The sequence below is a fragment of the Elephas maximus genome, chromosome 5, assembly GCF_024166365.1.
Source record: "Elephas maximus indicus isolate mEleMax1 chromosome 5, mEleMax1 primary haplotype, whole genome shotgun sequence".
Classification (NCBI taxonomy): Eukaryota; Metazoa; Chordata; class Mammalia; order Proboscidea; family Elephantidae; genus Elephas; species Elephas maximus.
Window position 1 is genome coordinate 87225046 of NC_064823.1, and position 25878 is coordinate 87250923.

Here is a 25878-nt window from a genome sequence, read left to right on the forward strand (position 1 = left end):
AGGCTCAGAGACATAATGCAGCTGTTTTGTGGTTTAAATAGAGATCAGGGTACAAGTATCGGCTGATACTTTCACTCAGACTTAGGATTTTATAAAATCCTGGGAGGCAAGGTGGGTAAGACTTACCTTGAAAGCGTAGCTAGCTGGGTTATTCTCAGGGCAGAGAAACAAGAAGGGATGATCTTGTCCAAAGAACTCTGCTTTGTAGGCTTCTGAGATGGTATTAAAAGCTACGACCTTCTCCGTTTGAGAAGTTCACAAAGACTGCCTTGTGCGCAACGTAACCACAACACAGAGAACCTGAGAATATCTCAGTCTAGCCAGACTGGTGGCAACAAATGTTCCAGTAATCTCACCAAGGGCAGATTATTAACGGGGGCATGCCACAGCGAAAGCAAAAAACAGTAACATGATTCTGTGAAAAAGAGAATCCTGGTGATCCAGGTTTTATTTTCAGAACTCTTAGGAAAGGAAAAAATGAAATGCTGGAGAAAATGCTTCCAAGTCTAGATACCGCGAGCCACCTGTGCACTGCATGCAGCGTTCCAGCAGCTGAGAAAACAAAGCATCCCGGTAAACAAACACAGGTCTGTGGCCTGAAAAAACTCAAACATCTAATAGAAATGTGGGGAAAGCATACTGGAAATCCAATCCAAAGCAGAAGCTCCACTTTCCAGCGATTGCTCCTGCTTGTGGGTATGTGAAACTCTGCCACGGAAGGTACTTAATGAGTCAGATGGACGGATGAGTGTGCTCCTATAATTATCATAAAGCTTTTTTTCTTTAAAAAATAGCATTATTTTCTGATTATAATAAAATATCCTTTTGTGGAGCCCTGGTGGTGCAGTCGCTTAAGAGTTCAGCTGCTAACTAAAAGGTCAGCAGTTCAAATCTACCGGCCGCTCCCTGGAAACCCTCTGGGGCAGTTCTACTCTGTCCTATACGGTTGCTGTGAGTTGGAATACACTTAATAGCAACAGGTTTGTGTGTCTGTTTGTTTTAAATCCTCTTGTAGACTATTTTGAAGATGTAAAGAAATATGAGGAACATAATAAAAATCTCCTGTAATTCCATGATCCTTTTTTGGTACATTTCCTTTTACTCACGTGCATTTTAAATAAAATTGGGACCACAGTGTATATGTGGCTTGGGGGCCAGCTTTTTAAACTTATATTCTAAACATTATCCCATGCCATTATACATTCTTCTACAACACAATGTTTAATGGTTGCTGGATAAGTGGTCTACAATTTATTGAACAATTTCCTTATCAGGCTAATTAAATTGCTGTCAAGGTTTTGCTACTATAAATCATAATACTGTGACAAATATACATACATAAACTTTTTCTATGTGTCACTGATTATTTTCTTTGGCTGCATAACCCCTGGGAATTAATTTTTAAGGGTCCTGATGCACACTGAAAAAGTGATTTCCACAAGAGCTGTACGAATTTACACTCCTACTAGCAGAGCTCCTGAGTTTTACACATACCTTCATCAGCACTAAATCTTACTCATAGAGAGATTAAAAAAGAAAAAAAAGCTACTTTATTTGAAACAGCTACATTATACTACTGTTTCCCAAATAATATACATTGAGTCTGAAAAATGAGATAGCTGATTAAAAAAAAAAGAAGGAAATTAAAAAAACAGAAACCATAAATTAAATTGTAACTAGTTAAAAATAACTATGGAAGGCATTATGTTATCTTTTAAAATGAATTATTTTCTGTGGTTATGGGGTATTATTGGAGCCCTGGTGGTAGAGTGGCTAAGAGTTCAGCTGCTAACCAAAAGGTCAGCAGTTTGAATCCACCAGCCACTCCTTGGAAACTGTATAGGGCAGTTCTACTCTGTCCTGTCCTCTGGCTATGAGTTGGAATCGACTCAATGGCAATGTGTTTGGTTTTTGGGTTAGGGCATTACTGAGTTCATCGAGAGTTTGTTGGGCACAGACCATAAACAGTACACAGTAGTAAGAGGCCCTCTGAAACATGGAAAAGTCAAGTCATGCTCCAAAGAAATTCCTATATACTTTTTATAAAGGAAGCATCAAATAAATAACTGGAGAATAATTCCAAGTGCATTTAAACAAGTGAAAGGAGTCAGGAGTCCTTTCCCTTTCCTGATTTACCGTAGTATCGGAGTGAAGAATCTTAAGAAGGAACAGTATGACGAGAATAATCGGAGTTTTGGTGAAGTTCAGAATCAACAGCCTGGCAGGACTAAGTATATCGAAAAGGAGTCTGAAAAAACGTTGGATATATAAAGTTACTTAAAGGAGGGTATGGCAATGCTTGGCAGTGTTAAGGATTCAGTGTTGCTACTATTTCAAGCAATCCCAAATTATGAACACGCTGCTATCACAAAACGCTTTTCACATCATTTTTGTACATCAGCTTGAGAAACATATTACATTTAGCATGTAGAGATCAGATAGGTTAATTTCGTGTACTACTTTTGCTGTTTGGCTGTGTCTGCACAATTATTATATACATATTTTATAAAAATGAGTAGAAAGAGGAAAAAGAAAATGAGTACATAAAAAGGTCTGGTCATTTAATTGATGACAATCTATTTTTTTGGCCTTATTTGGATACTCACTGGATTTAAGCTTTCCAATGCTGTGTTAAATTACATACAAAACTGCTGGAAATATGTCACCAAAGACTGGGAAGGAGAATTCCCTTATTACAAGCAAGTCGGTTATTGGACTCATTGAATTCTAGCATAGGAGTGTTGCATATGGGTTGAACCATGGCTGTCTGAGTTTGAATCCTTGTTCTATCACTTGCTAGCTTTCCAAATGTTATTTTCATTATTTATAAATTGGTGACAATAACAGTACCCAGGCTTAAAGGGTTGTTGTGAGGATTAAATGGCACAGCAAACTTCCCGGTACCAAGTAACTGCTCAATGAATGATAGCTTTTCCTCCTGCTATACCACCACCACTTTTTCAGGAATACTTTGTGTTAAATGAGTCCCTGGCTGGTGCTAACTAGCAGCTGGACTACTAACTGAAAGGCTGGTAGTTTGAACCCACCCAGAGGTGCCTAGAAAGACAGGCTTGAAGGCCTACTTCCAAAAGGTCACAACCTTGAAAACCCCATGGAGCAATTCTATTCTGTAACACATGGGGTTGCCATAAGTCAGAAGTGACTTGACGACAACAACTATGTTCAATACAGAAGGTAAACTGAAACAGGCCTCTTGTACTAGAATGAAAAGTTACTTTCATGAAGACTTATCTGGCAGTGTACAAAGAATGAAGTAGTACAGAGAAGACATGGGTTTGGAGAAATGCTGAAAAGTGGGTGACATGATCAGATCCTAGCAGTTGTGGAAATGAAAATGAAAGACAAAATGGAGACTTTGTTGGGGAATGGAAAACATATATACGTCTTTACATCCTAAACATGTATGTAGGCCCTAAACACGTACGATTGCTGTTTAATCATAACAGAAAAGTGTAATAACCAGATGCCTTAAATCTGGTTTATGTAATTTTACACACACACACACACACCTGTGTGTGTACACAGGTGTTTTATTAAACACAGAAAGGGCATTTATAGCTAAGTGCTATTTCTGATACAATTAACAAATTTATGAAAACAATTGAAGCTTTGATTTTTCATCAACTTTTTTTTTTTTTTCAGTTAAGTGGTTTCATTAAGAACTTCTGAGCATTACATGCCTATGATAAGAAACACGTGCTCATCATCAAAAGACTAAGGAAGGAGTCACACATAATGAAAACAGGAATTCAAGCCACAAATTTACACGTTTATGCTATTCAATATGAAGAGTAATAGTTGTTTTCATTTTTCTATTTGATGAGGGAAAAACAGTTCTTATTAAGTCTTATTTAAGAGGCCTATTAAAATTCACTTATTACATGGTTTAATATATGCTTATTTTATTAAACTACAAAAATGCACAAGCTGAACTTAATCACTGCGTAATGAGATTAATCAGTTAAAAAATTTCACATTTTTAGTGTTAAAAAGTTAATATTCTGCACAACCAATCAAAAAACCCACTGCAGCCAAGTCGATTCCAACTCATAGCAACCTTGTAGAACAGAGAACTGCCCTGTAGGGTTTCCAAGGCTGTAAATCTTTACAGAAGCAGACTGCCACATCTTTCTTCCATGCAGCGGCTGATGGGTTCAAACCGTCGGCCTCTTGGTTAGCAGCTGAGTACTTAATCACTGTGCCACCAGGACTCCTCTGGACAACCAGAAGAGGATGAAAACACTGCTATTTCATCACAACCTCTAATATTTTTGTCCCTAATAGAGCATGTGACTCTATTAATATTTCTAATAAAGGTAAAATTTACTACAAAGCAAAGGGCTGAAAAGACACACTGATAATCTTTCAGTTCTGGCCTTTGGGTCTCTGCATGTGCTGTTTCTTCCCCATCCCTTCCACACCTCAGTTTCTAGTTTATGCCTAGGTAACACCTGTACATTTGTCAGGTCTTGCCTTAAACTCAAACACTACTTCAACTGGACATCTTCCCTGGAGTCCCCCAAGACAAGATTTGCTGCCCCTCCTCTACATTCCCATGGCACTCTGGACTTTCCCTCCTGTAATCATTGCACTGTAACAGGACTGCCATTTTACTTGTTTGAAACATCCCACACTGTACTTGTCAATAAGCTCAGAAAATAGAGGACCAGGCTTGTTCACTGTGCTGTAATTCTAGGACCTAACACAGTGCTGGGCATCAAGCAGGATATTTAATGCTTGTTGAATCAAGGGCTGAGGGTCTGATCTTATAATGATAAAAACTGCACGTTTACTGAACATTCCTTATTTCTTCCGAAGTTCTAAAAGACACTAAGGATTTTTTCCCTCAGAAAAAAATTGCACAGATACAAAATTTTATGTATAGTTTTTGGGAGTTCATGAATCCCACGTTTGGAAGCCCTGCACTAGACTGTAATGAATTCCTGCTGTGAAATCTCTTGGTAAACAGCCATTTGGCTTCCCCTGCCAACATGCTCACTGGGGCGTGTACCTTAAACATATGCAGTTTCCAGGCAGGCTGGGGTTGTACTAGTGTGCAGTGATCATTACTGAATAAAAGTATGTTAGTAAATGTCAGTAGTGATTTTCTCTGCACCAGACATTTTCCATAGTCACTGAATGCAAAGACTTTCCATTTCATCTTCAGAGGCTCTTTCCTTGCTTATTATATTTCTATACAGTAGCGCATTCCCTATTAATTGGAAAAACCTGATCCAAATCTGTACCCACACTATCCTTTAGGAAAAGTGGTCACACTAAGTGCTATCTTGCTTTGAATTCCATGTCCCAAGTCTAAAAAGTGGAATTGTCCTTTGGCAACACTTATTGTACAGCAGCCTCTGATATCTTTGTTTCATTCCTCAACCTTGACTGTGAGCTCACCGGACTATATATTAAGGGATGCCCAATAAATATTCCTGACCAATATTCAATAGATCAAAACAAATTCCTTGCATATAGTACACTGCAATTACTATAACCATAGATGTTTCATACAAGTTATCTCTTTACACAATACAGTATAAATACCAAAAAAAAAATTTTTTTTTTTTTTAATAAATACCAGCTACTCTAAATGAATACCACGCAGTGTAACTACCAGGGAAAAATCACAGAGTGATGCAATGATAATAGCATTATGAATCCTGCACCATCACGTAGTTCTCTATAAAAAAAAATCAAAGATGTGAGCAAAGGTTCTTGTCTCAATGTGTCTGTCCAATATGTCATTGTTCATAGCCTGTTTCTTATTGTCTATATTTGAGAAGATTTTCTCAGTTGAAAAATAATTTCAAAGATTCTATTTGCCTTGGTGGCCAAATGGTTTATTTGTGTATTAAACTTATCATCGATTATCACCTCTTGATGTCAAATTTCCCATCCCTGAAAGGTTAATAGAAAAGCACACATTTTTGAAAACTGAATTTTTTTAACTGATTATTTTTGTGTTTATAAAGGTCCAAGAAAAGACAATGCTAAAATTTGAATTTAAACTACTAATACCCACCTTTGCAGAATACTGTTCCAGAAGGTTCGATGTAAAAACAGGAATATAAATTAAAATGTAAATAAATTTGTGAATGTGGCTTAAACTACTGAAGCTGAAATTACTGTTCCATGAACAACCATTAATGCAATTAGCTAACATTTACAGGGTGCTTTTTTTTTTTTTTTTTTAATAAATTGGGGTCCTGGTGGTGCAGTGGTTAAGCATTTGACTAACCAAAAGGTTGGCAGTCTGAATCCGCTGGCCGCTCCTTGGAAACCCTATGGGGCACTTCTACTCTGTCTTGTAGGGTCACTACGAGTCAGAATCGACTCTACGGCAACGGGTTTTATAAATTATCACATTTAATCCCCTCAGCCTACCATCAGGTAGGTACTATGAAGTAGGTATAACTAAAAGATGAGGAAAACTTGGGCCAAGAGAGATTAGTAACTCTTCCATGGTCATATGGCTTAGTAATAGGGTACGGGACTAACTCCAAATCCAAGATACAAAATATATGCTTTTAGCCACTATTCTATATTCTATATTAGTTCTACATTAATGACCATCATGGCAGCTGAAAGCACCAACAGCTAAATCAACCCCAAACTCCAGGCTATAAAACCAGATGCCTAAATTGATTTAAGACAATGATAAAGTGACTCTTCTAAGCAGTTACTAGAAATCCCATTTTGTTCTTTGTTATTCTCCATTAAAAGAATACTGTTACTGAGTTTCCTAAGCGCTAGCATTTTCAAACTAAACCCTCTATGTAAAACAATAACTGCATTTCAGACCCAAGTCATGAGTTTTCAGATATATCCCTATACCGAGAGCCACAGTTTTCCACAGTCCAATATCCACCAAATTCTAAACAGACTCATTAGGTATTTAGCAGATTTCTTCATGATCACTTGGATTTTATGCCAAAATTCTACTTACAAATTTCCAAATCCCCCACAATTAACATCCTTTTATAATCAGGAAAAAAAAAAATCTTAAAAAAATTCAACTTAGACCCATTTTAATAAAGACATAAGAAAAAAAGAATTACTTTAAATAGAGTTTTTTAACTTGCCTGTCATTCAAGCCATAAAAATATTCCAAAAACGATACAGGAGGGTAGGGGTGTGGAAAAAAAGGAAAAATGGACTAAAAACGGTACATTTAGTTTAAGAACAAGTAAGCAATCTGACTTAGACCATAAATCCTATGCAAAAATCCGTCTACAAAACACTTTACTAAGTAAAGGTAACACAGTAAAATCTGTCAAAGCCAGAAACTGTGTAAAGTGGAAACCTGTCAGGGAAGGAAAACTAGAATATTTTCCACTAAAATGAGTGATAGAAAATTGTTAAGACTGCACCCTGTCAAAGGTGGAAAACTTGCGAGAAAAACAATACAGACCTGGGGAGTTCAGGCTCCCACAGGTCTCACTGTATACAAAATGCCATTTTCTCTTTTGAAATGCAACTACTACTGTCTTTTAAGCTAATTCAGGTTTAATGACATACGAGATAAACCTTGAAAGGCTCTGGACTTCCTTCTTTAAAGATTCTCTTAAAGTGTCAAAAAAAAATTTTTTTTTTAATCAACACAAATTGTTAATTATAACAAACGAACACAGGACTTTTAAAAAATCATAACTATAAAGAACCTCAGTAACGGAATCATTCTTAAATTACTACAATGATGCTTAAAAGTCTAACAGGTGTTTTGTTTCCATTCTTGAGAAAAACAACTGGCCTATATTCTCTAAATATTCCATGGTGTTTTAGAGTTTAGAAGTTCTTTTACCTTAAAATTCTACTATGCTCTCAGAAACTAAAAATAAGCAAAATCGACTCAAAGAATCTGAGCAGTCATTTCCATGCATCAGGAAAATGAAAAATGCGTTGTACATAAACAAAGCTAGTCCTCCAGTGCCAATGTGACAAAAAGGGAGTCGTCTTCTCAGATCTGAATGTCCATTTAAATCTTACTCACTAGAACCCTCCAACTAAATGTGAGGATTTGATTCTTAATGGAAGTTGGAGTACAGACCAAGCCCAAAGTATATAATTTGGAAAAGAATAAACCTGACTTATGCTTCTGTTGAAAAAAAAAAAAAAGTTGGGGTATGTGTAAAGCTAATCTGATGAAGTGATACTGTTCCTACAGTTAAATCATAATCTGTTAGCATCAGGGACCCAACCTCTCAAACCCACTCTTCTTTCTCTGTTCCTTTCTGGTGAGTATAACCCAGGATTGAAATCCAGAAACTTGGGAGTCATCCTAGCTGCCTCCTCACCTTCATCCTCCAACTCCACAGCCACTTAGCATCCAGTGCATTATGCCTCTCAAATAACCGTTCCTTTTGTTCTCTCTTCACTTTCACTGCCTTAGTTTGGGATTATCATCTCTTACTAGCACCATTTTTTATAGTCTTGGTAAGGGTCCCTGAAGGGCTTATACCCTTCTGATCCATCCTCTAAGCTGCTGCCAGAGTGATTATTCCACAATATAAATCTTTGTTCATGTTATTCCTAGATGGAGAATCAAGTCCACAGTTCTCCATAGGTCACAGGAAACCTGCCACAGTTGAGACCCTACCTGTCTTTCCAGGATTGCACCCTGCTATGCCAAACACAGGAGGCTATGCTCCTAGCTAGCAATGTGCTCCCTGTGTACTGTCTGAAACACCCTCCTCCTTTTCTGCCTTCTGATCACCTAGTTATCTCTCAAGGTCCAGTGCAAGCCTCTCAATGAAGGCTTTCCTGATCACTCCCCTCTGCTGCAGAATCTTAGGCTCTTTAGGGGAAATCTACTTACAACTAAAGTTGTAGTTTTGCTCATGCTAGTTTAAGAAAAAGTGTATTTTTTTTTTAAAGAGATCACCTCACCGACCATTAATAAGCACTGATGTGCTGCACAGTGTGTGTGCTGCAGCGTATGTGCTGCACAGTGAAGAGCAGGAATTTTGTTTTCAGAAAACAAAACTTGGAACTACAAAGCTTATACTGCTGAGACCACACACTGTCAGTCTGTATTACCATCTTATGCTTTTTGCCCGTGTTCTCCTGTGGAAGTCAGGTCCTCATTGCAGGATATGTGTGGTCAGAAGTCTTTCTCTCTAGTATCAGCCAGAAAGTATCCTGTGAATATTCCCATGTGTTTAAGTACCAGGCTCTCCATTAGGTCAACAAGGTGAGATTCACCTCATCACTGGCCTGGTGACCACAACTTAATTACTTACAGCTAAACTAAGCCTAACAATTGTCACTGGTATTAACCTGAAAACACACATTTCTTGGGTCCAAATGACTGCTCAGGCATTCAGAGTTAGACACTACAGCAAGGTAATAAAATCCACGTAAAGCTCTCCATGTGGTTTCCTAAATTACTATACCTATACATTCTTTCCTGGGCTTGTGATTTTTTATTTTTTTAATTTCCATTTCTAATCATGTGAAACAATTGCTTCTCTGGTCAATTTAAGGCACAATTCCAAAATTCGTTGTTAGCATTTCTCTATTTTCCTCCACATCCTCTTATAGGTCCTGGAAACTTCCTATTTGTCTGTTTTCTTTAAACAAAGGATGTGTCACTTACACCTGAGGTTGCAGCTGTCATATATTTTTCATATTACTGAGCAATCTGCTGAAGGGTTCAAACAGCACTGCTGCAAATGCTTGTGTGAGCCAGAGAGCTCACTTTTGTTTACACATAGGAATCTTGCTCAAAAAAAAAAAAAGAGTATCCAAGGTACTAAAAATTGTTTGAAATTATTTTTGAGACACCAACAAACTGATATTTATTTATAGGAGAATATTTCACATTGCATGACTTTCAAAATGAACAGAATTTTTTTTTTTTTTTACACAAAATGTACAAACTGAGGCATTTGCTAAACAATTCTTAGTAGCCTTCCAAAAATATATTTTTCTTCCCTGATGATTCTTAAAGCTTTGGCTATTCTAGTAAACAGTACTAGTATTGTATGGAGTTTCAGCTGATGTTTTCTGACTCTTCAGCACATTCTGAAACTTACTGTGAAAGAAGCTGTCCAAATGACAAACCAATTGTTAAAAGGTTCAAAAGGTCTTAAAAACTACTTAAACACTGTCTTCAAGGCATATCCCAAACTAATGCTTTGGGTTCTGTGATGTTAACCTTCTAAAACTTTCTCAAGGTTAAGCCTGAATGGGAAAATAAAATCCTTAACAGACACAAAGGGTGAAATCTGAGTCACGATAAGATTGCAACACAAGGTCAAGGGCAAGAAAGCACTTTTCCTGACCCATCAGTTTAGGGCCCTCTGCCTTACAGATACACCTAAACATCAGGCAGATGTTTATGAAGAATTTCTCCTCTTATCTGGGCATTTCTATCTTCATTATTTTCAGGGTAGGGAATAAGTGCTAGCTAAAAAGCCACCATGTTATATTAAAAACAAAACAATTTCCAGAAATGATTCAAATCAACTCTTTTCGTACAGTACTGAGTAAAGAGAATTAAGGAGAAGTTGAAAATTCCTCTTAATCTAGGAAGGTTCTGGGGAAAAGTCCACTACAAAGGCCTCAAAGGTACTAACAGTGGAAATTTCAAATGGGTCATAATAGTGACCACAAGTAACTTATAAAAAGCAATGGCCAAGATAGGGATTACCATATTAATCAGGTTTAACCCTTTCAAGACATTATGCTTTTGCTGGATTCCATATTTACTAAATAAGCACTGGATGTAAAACTGCTTTCTCATTTAACCTAAAAGTCCATATTAATTAAAAAAAAATAATGTTTTATCATGTATTTTCTAGAGGTTATTGCCTATTTAACATTATATCTTTATAACAGGATATCCCTTTAGCATTTACAACTCTAGAATTAGATTCATGCTGTCTTTTAACTTACTCTGTTAAGAACCACTACAATTTGTACAATATTTTAATGTATGAACAAAATTAGAAGCTTTTTCATTAGCGATCAGGATGAGATGTGGTAAGTGACCTCCACTGTTCTGTTTAGAGGTTTAAAGACAAAGAGCTGTAAATAAGCACCAGCATCTTTTGAAAGGATATCTCAGGGGGCAGGGAAAATCCCCCCCCGCCAGGAAGTGAGATGGGGGGAGCTGGCTGGTAGTTAAGGATGAAAGGTTTTAGGCGCGTTAATAGTTTATAGGTTCTTCCTACCTTTCCCTGACCCACCCAGCCTCCTGTAACAATGAGGATGCTGTGAGATGCCGGAAGATGGGGTCTGACCATACCTTCATGGGTAGGTTCTGGGTCAGGTGTAAGTGAGATGTCATCCAGCTCTCGCAGGCAGAGCCATTCTCCGTCCATAGATACTCGGAATTTGCAAAGGTAGATGGTCTCCATGGCAGCCTGTGTGATCTTGTCAGTGGTGGGGGTTGGCATATCGGTCGGAGGCGTCAGAGCAGACATGATGACTCAGCTGGGACCACAACACACACAACCCACACACCACACAAAAACACACACACCCCACAGAAATAAATAAAACCTCCTCACTAAAAAAAATCCCAAGCCCAAAGCTCTGAAACAAAGCTTTTAGGAAAAAAGATGGGGGAGGTTTCAACAAAAAACAAACAAAAAATCTTCTGGTTTAAGAACCAACTGGTCAAGGCAAACAATTCTATACTCTCTTTTCTCATATAGTTCCTACCACATCGCCAAATAAAATGATGCTTGTCTTCTCCCAGCTTCTTCTCTTTTTATCTTCCCTTCCCTACCCTCTTATTCAGCTGAGCTATAGGCTTTAAACACTGCACAGCTGATGCTGCCTTAGCTGGCTTCAGAAAACTGGCTTCTGCATGTGAAGAATCCTCCTTCTTTGTGCAGAAAAAAATACAAAAGAAAAAAAGCAAACAGAAAATAAACCTAAATTTTCAATTTAGCTTTAAAAAAATTCCTGAACTGCAGAAATCACTTCCAGGATCTGCTCAGATAAGCCGGGATGCTGAGTTCTAATAGGATTGGTTGTGCGCAGTAAGCAGGGTGTTGACCAAAATGGCTGACTAATGAACTGAACTGAAAATCCAGGCTCATGTGACCAGCTGCTCTGAACGCAGGGCGAACAATTCCCAGTATGCTTTATAGATGCTGCTGATGCAGGAAGAGCAATTAGGCTGAGCTCTCTCATCCTGCACAACCCACTTCCAGACTGTGCTAGTCAAACTGTGATCAGGCATCACACAATGCACATACCCTCATCAATTCCCTCAATCTGGGAGAGAAAAGCTGAGTAACAGGAAGCAAATTAATATTGGAACAAAGCAAAGATGGTAAAAGAGGTAGATTATTTTATCAGCATTTAATTCACCTCTATTATTTTTATCTACTGTTATGGATTGAATTGTGTCTCCCCAAACACATGCTGTAAATCCTATCCTCTGCCTGTGGTTATAATCCCATTTGGGAATGGATTGTGTGTTATGTTAATGAGGATTAGGTTATGTTTGTTATGTTAATGAGGCACAAACAGGGTGTATCTTTAGTCAATCTCTTTTAAGATAAAAAAGAGATTAAACAGGCAAGTGAGCAGCAGAGATGGGAGAAGACTGATGCCTAGCCACATGGAGATCTCCAAAGAACCAGGAAATGGAAGCTGAAGAGAAAAGGACCTTCCCCCAGAGCTAACAGAGAGAGGATGTCTTCCCCAATGCTGGTTCCCTGATTTTAGGCTTCTTGCCTCCTAAACTGTGAGAGAAAAAATTTTTTTGTTAAAGCCATCCACTTGCAGTATTTCTGTTAAAAAAGCACTAGATAACCAAGACAACTACTAAAATTCTTTACCCTGCTAAATTTTAAGGAAAAGTAAGACAGATTTTGAATTTAAATATCTTACTCTCAAGTATTTATAATTTCCTTCTCTACGGTTCAAAGGCTTACTTTTTAGACTGGACAGAAGTGAAAGAAAAAATGCGAAGTTAAGAAAATAAAATTCTTCCTGCTTAGTGGCAACTTCCCCCTTTTTCAGTTTTACTGTATTTACCAAGTTTCTGTATTAAGTATGCAGTGTGTTTCTAACCTGAATATAAAACCATGTTATATTTTAAAATATTTTCCACCCTGGAACATCCTGAGGACATAGTATCTTAACCAAACCAACACATTATCTGTATTATCCAATAAGACATTTATGCCTTGGGTAGCAAAAGGGCAGATACTTGCTTTCTGAGCTACACAATAATACGACAAGGATTATAAGGACTTTTTTTAATGTTTTAGACAGTTGAAGATGAGTGTGTTTTCTAGGGGCTCTGGTTTTAAGGCAAACATACAACTTCAAGAAATATATTCCAATATTCCATTCTAAGGATTTCATATCAGAGAGATACCTTGATTTATTGTATTCTGAAAATTAAAAGAAAAATATTCCCTTTGAATATTACTGACATTTCAAAAATTACTTCACCCTAATTTGAGATTAAGCTCAAAGGAAAAATGCTAAGAACCGGATTCTGTAAGTAAACAGTCATTTTCATATTGTTAGAGGGAGGGTTAGCTGGTTCAAGGTTAATTATGTACGTACATATATGCTTATTTATAATCAGGAGGAAAAGCAGCAAGTTACTAAGGAAAATAAAATATGCCAAGTTTATTTATTTCTACCTCAAGGTCTCCCAGACATAAACCTACATTTGGACGCAGGTCTAGTCATTCACTCAATTAATCATTCATTCACTGAGAGCCTTCCACATGTTAACTAGTAATCCAAGGCACTGGCTTGCACAGTTAATAAGTCAGGATCACATTTTCAAGGAGGCAGAGTTTATAATTTCCAATGATGAATAAGCACTTTACATTTAATTCAGCTCAATTCCTCTCTAGTCATACATATTTCACATCTTATACATCAAAACTTAAAAAGAATAGTTTATAGTTTCACCTTAAGCCATGCAATACTTCAAAACACGGTAAGCAGTCATTCCAAATCCATTGTCATCCAGTGGATTCTAACTCATAGTAACCCTACGGGACAGAGTAGAACTGCCCCATAGGATTTCCAAGCTGTGTCTTTACCACATCTTTCTCCCAAGGAGCAGCTGGTGGGTTCAAACTACCTACCTTTTGGTTAGGAGCCAAGTGCTAAACCACTGCACCACCAGGGCTCCTTAAGTAGGCATTAAAAACCTTTAAACTAAAGTTAACATTGAACAGTTCCTAGAACCACAACTCCAAACAGCCCTGGCTATCTGTGCTTGTGATATAAAGCCTCCAGGTTACTGACCCATTCTTAAAATATAGAACAATGAATAAATATGAATGCTCTGTGATTGCCTTGTCACAAACCATGACAATCTTTCCACTAACCAATAAGAATTTACAAACTCTGAATAATAGCCACAACAGACTCAAACATACCTGACCATGAAGTTGGTGCTGGACCAGGCAACGGGTTCCTTCTACTAATCATAAGGTCGCCATGAGGCAGAGCTGGCTTGATAGCAACAACCCTGAACAGGAGATCCAGATTGATTACAACATACCAGCATAACAAGAATATCTAGGTTAACAACCAGAGAAACATTCCTTCCAAAGGTCATGCCCAGCCCATTTCTCTCCAGGTAGAAGACAAACCAAACCAAATCTGTTGCCATCCATTCCAACTCACAGGGACTCTACAGGACAGGGCAGAACTGCCCACAGGGCAGTTCCAAGGAATAGCTGGTAGATTCAAACTGCTGACCTTTTGGTTAACATCCAAGTTCTTAACCACTGTGCCATGAGGACTCCAGGTAAAAGACACAGGGAGGGAATCTTGAAACAGCTAAAGCTTTTGGTGAGGACAGAAAAAAACATGCCGTCACTGGTTACCCTGGAATTTTCCATACCTGTCAGGTGGTGTTAACAGCCATTTCAGAAATAACAACTATGGGTGGGTAAGAAAACCTGTACTTCCACTACCTAAGTTATACCTGTTCTGCAAGTAAATGCCCTTGAATCTTAAGTAAGAACAGTCACTGTAAGCAATGGATTTACTATGAAAACAAGCATTATTTGCGTAAGATTAATAAAATTACTAAATATTGCTTAGCACTGTTTTTAACTATGGATCTTTACTACGTAAATGTATTAGCTTAGAATAACCAAACTCAAACCCGCTGCTGTCGAGTCAATTCCAACTCATAGTGGCCCTACAGGACGGGGCAGAACTGCCCCACAGAGTTGCCAAGGAGCGCCTGGCCGATTTGAGCTGCTGACCTCTTGGTTAGCAGCCGTAGCACTTGACCACTACGCCACCAGGGTTTCCTAGCTTAGAATCCAAAGATAATATTCAGTCATTAGTAAGACACACAAATCTTGAGTTTACCCTCATCCCAAAAAACCCATATATACACTAATTATAAGCTGTACTGAACTATTTTGTCATTTGATTTCACTTGAGAATAATTGCATATATTTGTAAGATGGTTGTGGCACCACACCACTGTGAGGACTGCTAGGGTGCAGTCTGTAGCCCTAAAACAGAATAGGCCTATGTGAAATTCAAATCCAAGATGACGATCTGTAGTATTATGTTCTGCCTGCTTAAACAACTCAAATTTTCCACTGTTTGGTTGTTTCAAAGCAAATGAGACTCACAATTCAAAAGTTAGAAGTTATATTTCTGTTGAAGTATATTTGTACTGAGTTGCTACTAAAACTACTGTAAGATAAAGACCGATTTACACATCCAATGTCCCTGTTAACAATGTGGAAGTATTACTACTTACCAAAAAGAAAGAAAGAAAGAAAGAAAAAAACCCCAAAGCTGTTGCTGTCGAGTTGTTTCCGACTCATAGCGACCCTATAGGACCAAGTAGAACTGCCCCATAGGGTTTCCAAGGAGCTGGTGAATTTGAACCACTGGCCTTTTGATTAGCAGCCCGCAGCTTGCTGTAGCTCTTAACCACTGTGCCACCAGGGCTCCATTACTTAAGGTAGCGATCATTTACTGAATTTCTATTCAGTAGGTCCTTTATAAATACCATATCAAACCCTGACAAGAACCCTGCAACTAGATACTGTTATCCACTCTTTACATGCAAGGAAACCAAAATTCAGTGAAGTAACTGACCCAGGATCACACAAGTAGAAAGTGGCAGATGTGGGATTCTAAATTGCTTCTGTCTAGATGTACCCAAAATCTGTTTTCTTCTACACTCTGAAGCTTCAGCACTTCATCCCAAGTCCTCCCCTAAAATAAAACTTTACTCAGAGAAAATAAAATAAAACAAAAACAAGTAACACAGGCCAATGCCCTCATGAAATTTCCTAAACAAGTATCAACAGATTTGAGATCTGAAGAAGAGGAAAAAAATTTTTTTTATCAGCTTTTCACACTTTACATCTTAATGCTTCGCAAACAACATCTCTCACTTAGCCACCTTATCTTAAACACTGAGCTCAGGTTTTAATAAGAGAGCATCTTCTCTTTAGTGCTTCTCTCAACTGCATCCAAGAAACTCCCCAAAAAAGAACCCAGAATTGATATTTCCTGCTACGTGCAGGCAAGGGGTAAAGCAAATTCTTCCCCACCATCATGAAAGGTACTTGGCATTTGGTTGATTGTATTAGCACTCTGGAGAGAGCTGAAAAAAAAAAAAAAAAAAAACACTTCACAGAGTCCCCTTCACATTTACTTACTCAGTTGTACATACTAACAACACTTGACCATTCAGAAGTAGGAAAAGATAAATGAAGCAGGTAATCATTTTCTAAAATGACTTATTACAGAATTTCCTTAAACGGTAAGCTTCAATGTGCTTTATTAAATTCTGAAAAATATAATCAAAATCCATGAAACCACTGCCCAAATGGAGAACTGGACCAACAATTTTAATTTATTTATGTGTTCCTTCCCCCTTCTGAACTTCTGCATCCCCTTCTAAGATAACCACTTCAGAATTCTGTGTAAATCATTATTTTTAAAATTTTATTACCAATATATGGCTGTCTAAATAATATATTTTGTTTCAGTTGTTTGGGCTTATACGCCTTATTTCACTCAGCATCGTATTTTCTAAGATTCATCACTTTTTGGCTGCTGTATTATAATGAAATACTATCGTGTGAATAAACAATTTGGTGATCCATTTTCCTGCTCGTGGGCATTTGGGTTATTTCCAATTTTTTCATTTTAATTATTATTTAGGTAATTTTCAGAAATAGATTTCTTGCATGTGTGTCACCTCAGTTTCTAAAAGACTTGAGGGCGAGAGGCCATGTAATTTCTTTTATAGTTGGTTGTCACCTCTTATTAAATAAGAAATCGAGTGCTTCTTAAAATTTGTCAACTTCTGCAACTAAATCAGTTTTTAAAACTCACAAGTTTTGTTTCCCAGTGCTTCCCAAATAGTTTCACAATTTTAGAAGAAAAATCTCATTTCCCCCCTATTTCACTAGTTGCTGTTAGCAAGAAAGGGTTTCTTTGATGAATTGTCATGCTTCTTTCATGTGCTCCAGTCTTCCCTCCCACCTCCCCCGTCCTCTCCTAGAACCAAAATCCATTAGTCTGTGTCTGATTGCGAGATTTCTACAATGTAGATTGGTATGTCTGGCAGGCTCAGTATCACTTTGTAGATGCCAACCAAGGATGATAAGTAACCAGGAAATAACTGGGAAGGTGAGTTATCATTATTTTGTTAGAAACAAAATCACTAGGAATATTACAATGCATAATCTCCTTTTCATTTGTTAAAGTTAACCAGTAAAGGGACAGAAATAACTATCTTATGTAAAACGCATGTCGTGGTTCAGGGGCAGTAGGCAATGATCTACAAAAGGAAAGCCACAGACAACTTAGTAGATGACCTTGGGAAATTTACCCTCCTTTTGTCTCAATTTTCTCAACAGTAAAATGTTACTAAATAATGATTAGCTTTGCAAAGGTTCCATGAGGAGAACCTTGCCTGCTCTGTACAACACTATAGTACCTGCTCATAATAAAAAAAAAAATACCTAGCTAATCAAAAAATCACATTCATTAAGGCTAGTGTTGCACAATAAGTTGTACACCTGTAAAAAGTTAAACTGGCAAAAGTTGTGTGATAGATACATTTACAACAACAACCAAAAAATAAAAATAAAAGAGTAGCTGCCGAGGCTGCTTTTGTACAAGCAAAAACCTCCTGAGATTTAGTTCCTTGGTTTGGAGGTTCAGAGTCATGGTTTCATGGGACATCCCAGTTAATTAGCCTAATAACGTGTTTTGTGCCTCTATTCTACCTCCTAGTCGGTTGCATCATGCCTAGAATCTTAAAAGCTTGCAAGTGGCCATCTAAGGCACAACAACTGGTCTCTGTTCATCTGTAGCAACAGAGAAGTAAAGACAGGAATAGGAAAAGGAATGTGTAGCTAATTGCTTGCATGAACAACCTGTCTCCTTTGCCATGAGACCAGAAAAACTGGATGATGCCCAGCTACCATTACTGAACATTTTGATCAAAGATTCTTTAGAAGAATCTTGATCAAAAGGGGGCAAATGCAGACCAGAATTTCAAATTCTCATGGACTTCAGACTTCCTGGAGCCATGGAGGCTGAAACTATTGCCCTGAGATAATCTTTAAACTTTAAAACAAAAATATCTCACGATGTCTTCTTAAAACCAAATAGTTTAGCTTAACTAGTAGAGAATGTCTGCCTTGAGCATTATGCTCTTTTAGTATCTATCTATAAGGGATCAAACTGACAACAGTAACTCAAAAAATTAGATAGGAACCTTAGGGAGTAATGAGTTTATGCTAATGGGGGAGAAACAACTCAGAAAAGGAGGGTGAGAATCATTGTACAACCCGAAGAATGTAATCAATGTCACTGAATTATATATGTAGAAAACTGTTGAATTGGTGTATGTTTTGCTGTGTATAGTCTCAACAACAAAAATAAATACAATAAATTATTTTTTAAAAAAGTACCTAGCAAATATCAGACCCTAAATAGATACTTGCTGGTTTAGGTAATTAGCTAAAGTATTTCACATTCTTCCAATGGTGTATTTCCACCCTCCTGTTTTATTTCAACCACAAAAATCCCCAAGTTCTAGAAAATCAAGCTACATTTATGCCCCAATAAACAAGTCATTCCAACACAGACTTTATTCATGTGTGCATACAGATTTATTCATTTAACATGTACAGGACACCTACATATGGCTGCTAAACAAAAGGTCGCGGCAGTTTGAATCCACCAGGTGCTCCTTGGAAACCGTATGGGGCAGTTCTACTCTGTCCTATGGGGTCGCTATGAGTCAGAATTGACTCAATGGCAACGGGCGTTAGGGCACCTACTCTGTTACCTGCTAGGGAACAAAGAAGGACCAGGTGATAGAAAAGAAATAAATCATAGGTATTTAAGAAATTCACAAGTCCTTGTGGCAAAGATGGCCTTTTCATGTGCTATTTACACATGTAACTATTTTTCTCTATTAAACTGGTGACTTGTGATTTTCATTCATTCACTCATTTTTTAGTAAATAAAGCTTTAGTGAGTAGAACAAGAATCTAGTAGGTTACTGTCTAAAAACAGCCTCCAATCTAGGGCCCAACTCCAGTTATAGGAGGCAAGGAAGGAGCAAGATAGAGCATACAGACTCTGGAGTCAGAAAGCCTGGGGAGAATCCTAGGTCTACTGCTTAGATGCTGACCAACCTTGGCAGATTGCTCATTTCTGTGCCTGTTTCTTCACTGGCAAAAAGATAGTAACATTAACTACCTGAGAGTCATGAGTATTAAATGAAGTAATGTAAATAAAATGCTAAGCTTGATCCTCTCCTCAGCACAAAATAAGCAGTCAGTAAATGTCAGCCACTATCAATCACTATTTAAGTGTTTGTGCCTTCGATAGTTCAGAAAAAAAAAATCATTACATGAAATGAAAAGTCAAAAAGGATCAAATGTTTATTGAAAAGAGAGAGTAAAGTAAAAAGGAGATGGGAGCAAAAGGCATACGGCGTCTTTTGGGCCTTGAGGAGGGAAGAAGACAAATGTGTCAGGACAGCAGTTCTACCAAGCATTCACATCAGGTGACCAGATTTTTTTAGGTTCATAAAAAGACTGTAGAAGCAGAAGAATATCTGTGGTGACCCCCTAAACAGACTCTAAAGTTAGAGGAACTATATTCTAAAAGGCAACATGCTAAAACAACCTCTCCTGTTTTCCATGTGCCTCTTGCTGTCAGGGTCTGCCAACATCTCCCTATGTAATATGAGGTTCCTATATTCCTTCACGGAGCCCTTGTGGTGCAACGGTTAAGCACTTGGCTGTTAACTGAAAGGTTGGCAGTTCAAACCTACCAGCTGCTCTGCGGTAGAAAAGACCTGGTGATCTGCTCTCATAAAGATTACATCCTAAGAAATCCTATGGGCAGTTCTACTCTGCCTTATAGGGTCACTATGAGTTGGAATCGACTCAAGGGCACACAACAAACTTTCCTGCCTTTGCCCCACCCTCCATACCACTCCCTTTGGCATATGTGAATGTCATGACTGCCTGGTATACAGCAAGTCTAGAGTCAGACAATTACTAAGACTGGCTTTGTGAAGAGAAACACCATAGAAGCCAGTAGCCCTTGACTCCAGATAAGTCAAGCTTTAGGAAGAGTATGGAACTATTTGGAGTCCCTGGGTGACACAAATCGTTAAGCGCTAGACTACTAGTCAAAAGGTTGGCCATTTGAACCCACCCAGAGGTGCCTTGGAAGAATGACCTGGTTATCTGCTTCTGAAGGTCAGTACACATGCATGGGTCTCCATGAGTCAGAATCGACTTGATGTCAACTAATAACAACAATATCGAACTATTCACAGTTACTGAAATACAGCTATGGTAGAGGGCATGATAATATTGATACCCTCTCAAGCACCAAAGCTTTGTAACTCTAAGGACATTTCCTTTCACATAATTTCAAACCAATTATTCAATGCTTATAGTGCACGGGTGGGATCATAAGGTTCAACTACTAACCAAAAGGCTGGCAGTTTGAATACACCCAGAGGCATCAGGTAATCTACTTCGGAAAGGTCACCAAAAACTGAACCCATTGCCGGTGTGTCAATTCCACCTCATGGCGACCCCATGTGTGACAGAGTAGGGCTGCTCCACAGGGTTTCTTGGCTGTAATCTTTGGGTAAGCAGATAGCCAGGCCTTTCTTCTACAACTCCACTGGGTGGTTTTGACCCACCATCCTTTAGGTTAGCAAGTCAAGGGCAAACTGTTTGTGCCACCCAGGAACTTCCAAAAGGTCACAGCCATTGAAAACCCTATGGAGGGCAGTTCTACTTCTAAGACAACAGAAATCGACTCAACGGCAACTGGTTTTTCATGGTATGCTACTGACGCCTCAAAGCAAATTTCAAAGCTCATTCACAAGCCATTTTGCACTATAGAAAGAGGTTTCAGCATTAATAAGGTGTGGGTAGAAATGTAACAGTTGTGATGTCCTGAAAAATTCATTAAAATGGGATTCTGTTTTTATTTATGTTGGCTGCCAGTTGCCTAGTGTACAGTGCATCTTATTTAAGGAATTTCCAAAAATATTAGCCAACAAAGAAAAATGTTTCATTCAGTTAATTCTGTTACAGGAGTCCCTGGGTGGTACAGTTAATGGGCTCAGCTGCTAACCAAAACGTTGGAGGTTTGAGTCCACCAAGAGGCACGTCAGAAGAACGTCTCGGTGACCTATTTCTGAAAAATCAGCCATTGAATACCCTATGGAGCACAGTTCTATTCTGACACACACGGAGTCGCCACGAGTCACAATCAATTCAACAGCAACTGGTTTTAATTCTGCTACCTCTGGGCTTTTTACTACCTATAACCTACATTAAAAAAAATATGCTCTTTTGGCTTCTTGGTAAAATTCTACCTCTTTAACACACAGATTTCTGTCAAAAGTCAAACCAAAAGGGAAATGATGCAAGGTGAATATGCTTTTAGGCCAATACCTGTCTTTTAGTCCCAAGAGTTGCTTTCTTCACCACCTTTCCTCTGCTATTCCTCCTTCCCAGCAATACTCGTTCCCCTCTACCCAAACTGGTTACTTTAAAGCCTCAGTGAGGGAGCACACAGTGACCAAGAACATGGGCTTCAGTGTCAGACTATTCAGGGATATGAACTCATTTGCTGCCCTTCAGTTAAAAAAAAAAAAGAAGCACTGATTTATGTAAAGTTCTTAGTACTATGCCTGCTATGCAAAAATATTCCTCAAATGGTAGCTACTAAGTGCTTTTATCATCTTGCTAGCCACATTCTCTTATTCATAATTGTTTGGGTTGCAGAAATACAGGAAAACATTTGTTATCTAATGAAGCACCTTTCAGGATTCTCTAGTATCCAGAATGAAGCTAAGTTCACAAGTAAGAAAAAACAAAACTCTTCTCTATTTCAAGAACAAACCTATGGATATCAAGACCGAGCAGCCAAAGGAAAGTCAAAGATTCAGGGAATACATCCAATATCCAGAAATCACTGTTCTGTCAATCAGAAGCATGATCGGATTTTTTGGTAATGCCAGACAAAAGAAAGGAGGCAGAACAGAAGGGGAGGAATTGGCCAGGAAGACAAACTGTGGTAGGTTAGGCAGCAGTGGTGATAAAAGCAGAAGCAGGAAGGCAAGCAACAGATGTAGATATTTTAGTCACAACTTTGAGGAAGGAAAGGGGCGGGGGGGGGGGCATGACCCAGCTGCCTGTGCCTCAGTAGCTGTTGAGGATGTCTCCGGTCATTTTAGCTGTGTGTGGAAAGCAGTGACCTGCGCTTAGACTTCCTTAATGGCTAAACTCCAGTTCTCTAGTACTCACATGTCTACAGTTACACATTGTTGGAAGGTGCCATATTTCTGAGGGCTTTCTTTTCTTTGTATAGGTACTCATATCTGCCATTTGACATAAAGTATTTAATGGATCAGAAAATGGCTCTTTGTATCTTTAACACAGTTGGAAAAGAGCTGAAGGCTAACAGGTTCATGAGTCACAGTACTGTAAATGGGGGCACTGCTCTACATTGAACATATCAAAAGGGCTGTTATTTTAAAAGGTCACCTAAATAAATCTGCGGTTACAAAAAGTACAGGTGTGAAGGTGAATAAGGCCCCCTGGTGGTGCAGTGATTAAGTGCTTGGCTGCTAACTGAAAGATCAGCGGTTCGAACCTACCAGCAGCTCCATAGGAGAAAGATGTGGCAGTCTGCTTCTGTAAAGATTACAGCCTTAGAAACCCTATGGGGTGATTCTACCCTGTCCTATAGGGTCGTTAGGAGTTGGAATTGACTTGATGGCAACAGGTTTTGGGTTTATGAATGCGAATGACCAAAACATTTGGACCTTGATGGTTCAACCTTCTCCCCTTACACTTCTAGCTTTGTCAACCAGTTGCTGCGGAGTTCACTCCTACTCACAGTGACCCCATATGTCAGAGTAGAATATGCTCCACAGTGTTTTCAATGGCTGATTTTTTGGATGCAGGCCCCTAGGCCTTTCTTCTGAGGTACCAATGGGTGGACGTGAACCTCCAACCTTTCAGTTAGCAGCCGAATGTGTTAATCATTTGTACCATCTAGGGACAAATGCCTCTATATTTACAAAACAGAATAAAACACTCTTGTCTTTTTAAATTTTACAAAGCACATAGCCGATGAACTTACTGATATATATTCAACTTCTGACCAGGTATAATATTTTTGTAGAATAGCATGAAATAATTAAAAGAGAAAGAGAGAAGTCCATAGAGAACTAAAATAAACAGATACATACAATATCTATCTATATATATCTACAGATTTGCATACATACTACACACACACACATATCTGTGAACATAAAATTCATTTTCTCCCCTTTTACACTTATTCCTGGGTTTAAACATAAATAAGGAAGCTCCTTTCCTATATCATGGATTCTTTAAGTGCATCTGTGTGAAACAATCAAATGCTTTTAGGTGCCTCTTTCTGTACTGGCCAGGGTTTAACCATGGACTCACTGTTAAGTATATTCAGCTCTGACACTGGTAGTCATAGTAATGCTGTCAGTCCTTTCCAAGGTTTTTTTCTTCTTTCTATTCTTCTTCTAGCCTTCCTCCCACCTCAGAACAGTACGAACACATACAGAAAGAAAGCTGCTGCTTGGTAAACGGGGTACTTGTTGGTGGACTCCTCTAATTGGGGAAAAAAAGACAAGGGGATGATGTAGGCTATTTTCATGACACTGCCTTAAACACTTTGTTGTAGCTTTGGGAGTTAGAAGAGGCAAAGAATAACTGTAAGTAGCAGCTGGTAACCATGCAAATGACACAAGTGCCTCTCCTCTCAAACACTAAAAGATGCCATCTCTCATCCATCCTGTCCCCGCACAAGATGAATTCTACAGTTAGGATGGAAAATGAAGGCATTAAAAATACTTGACTATGGCATGCAAGTAACTCCTCATGTAGTTGATGAGAAATTAGCATGAAGTTCATAGCAAGGAAGAAAAAGCACCAAGAAATATAAACACATACATGTCTGGGAATGCATGAAAAAGTTCTGGAAGAAAACTGACCAAAGTCAAATGTTGGTATTCTCTGATAAAGAAAGAGGGGGTGAGGAGGGGTCCATGGGGAAGAAAGTTCACTTTGTACTTGATGTACTTTTATAAAACATCTAAACAATAAGAATGGTTCATGAGTTGCTTTAATTTTTATAAAATCAATTTTAAAATTAAAAGCATGCTAAGAAGTTTTACGAGACTTATAAGTCAGGCGCATAGAACTATAGGAGATTAGTAGTACTCAAAGACTCAGAAACGGACAGAACCCAATAAGGCACAAAAGAAGCCCTCTTCTTTCACAATGCATTTAAGCAAGCTGAATATTTTATGGCCATTGTAATTTCCAAAATTTTATACCGGAGCTGTACTCATCATGAGCCTTGAAAAGGTTAGGCTACCTTCTCTGTTTCCACACATTTTTGCTGTTCTTCACCACTATCATTTAACAAAGCTTCTGAACTCAAAAGTAAAGGTTAATATTTTAAATCATAAAGTGCGGTCAAGAACTCTAAACTGAAAAGATAATACTACCTTAGTATATAGTTCTTGAAGTATGGTCAAGAATTCTAAACTAAAAAGAGAATACTGCCTTAATATACAGGATTTTTTAAAATTATTATACTTTTGAGAAATACATTAGCAAGAGTTGAAAGTTGGGTGCTGAGGAGACAGATCCCAGTCACTATAATATTCACTGGGTGTTGAGGATGCATCCAGGTATGGTCCCAGTAGACTTTAAAACTGTTTGGCGTCATATTTCTCAATTGAACTGTAAGGTAATGCAGAGTTTGGATAACCAGGTACATAACAGAAAACAATATTGCATTGACTTTGCAGTGCAGCAACATAAAGGTATTACTATTAATATCTAGAGTATTCTTTTTTGCAAGTATGCCTGCAGTCTAAAGCACATACAAAAATATTATCAAACCAAAACCAAATCTGTTGCCATTTAGTGGATTCAGACTCATAGCGACCCTATAGGACAGAGTAGAACTGCCCTATAGGGTTTTCATGGAGTGGCTGGTGGATTTGAACTGCTGACATTTTGGTTAGCAGCTGAGTTCTTAACCACTGTTCCACCAGGTCTCCATAAGAATAATAGGTAAGAATAAAAGCTCACAGTCCAGAATAGAAACTACTTTAAGTCAATTTCATCAAGAATAAAATATGCATCAGTGATATTTTCTTAATGTGAAATGTATTCAGTGGCTGTGGTCTTTTAAAAGCATTGGAAGGGGGGCATGTGTATTTTCTCAGTGATTTTTCTGAGCAATACTGGAACTTTATATCCTAACAAATCACACCATGTATCTGCTATTATTGTAAGACAGGGACCAAGC

At 38.2% G+C, this 25878-nt stretch overlaps 1 protein-coding gene across 14 annotated transcripts in view; it reads right to left on the reverse strand.

Annotated features, from left to right (window-relative positions):
* The window catches only part of RUFY3 (RUN and FYVE domain containing 3), an 89014-nt gene that overhangs the window by 60070 nt on the left and 3066 nt on the right, over positions 1-25878 (reverse strand). Inside the window, exons 1-2 of one of the 14 annotated variants that reach the window (XM_049886078.1) lie at positions 14722-15033; positions 14397-14488 (exon numbers count right to left, since the gene is read on the reverse strand). The exons of 9 other annotated variants lie outside the window; for them this stretch is intronic. In XM_049886078.1, coding sequence (XP_049742035.1) covers positions 14397-14488; positions 14722-14864 — 235 coding nt within the window. In that variant the 5' untranslated portion in view covers positions 14865-15033. Of the gene's footprint in view, positions 1-126; positions 2517-11275; positions 12804-14396; positions 14489-14721; positions 15034-25878 lie in introns of those variants that run through there. 4 more of the 14 variants (XM_049886080.1, XM_049886081.1, XM_049886090.1 and 1 more) reach the window with 4 other exon arrangements.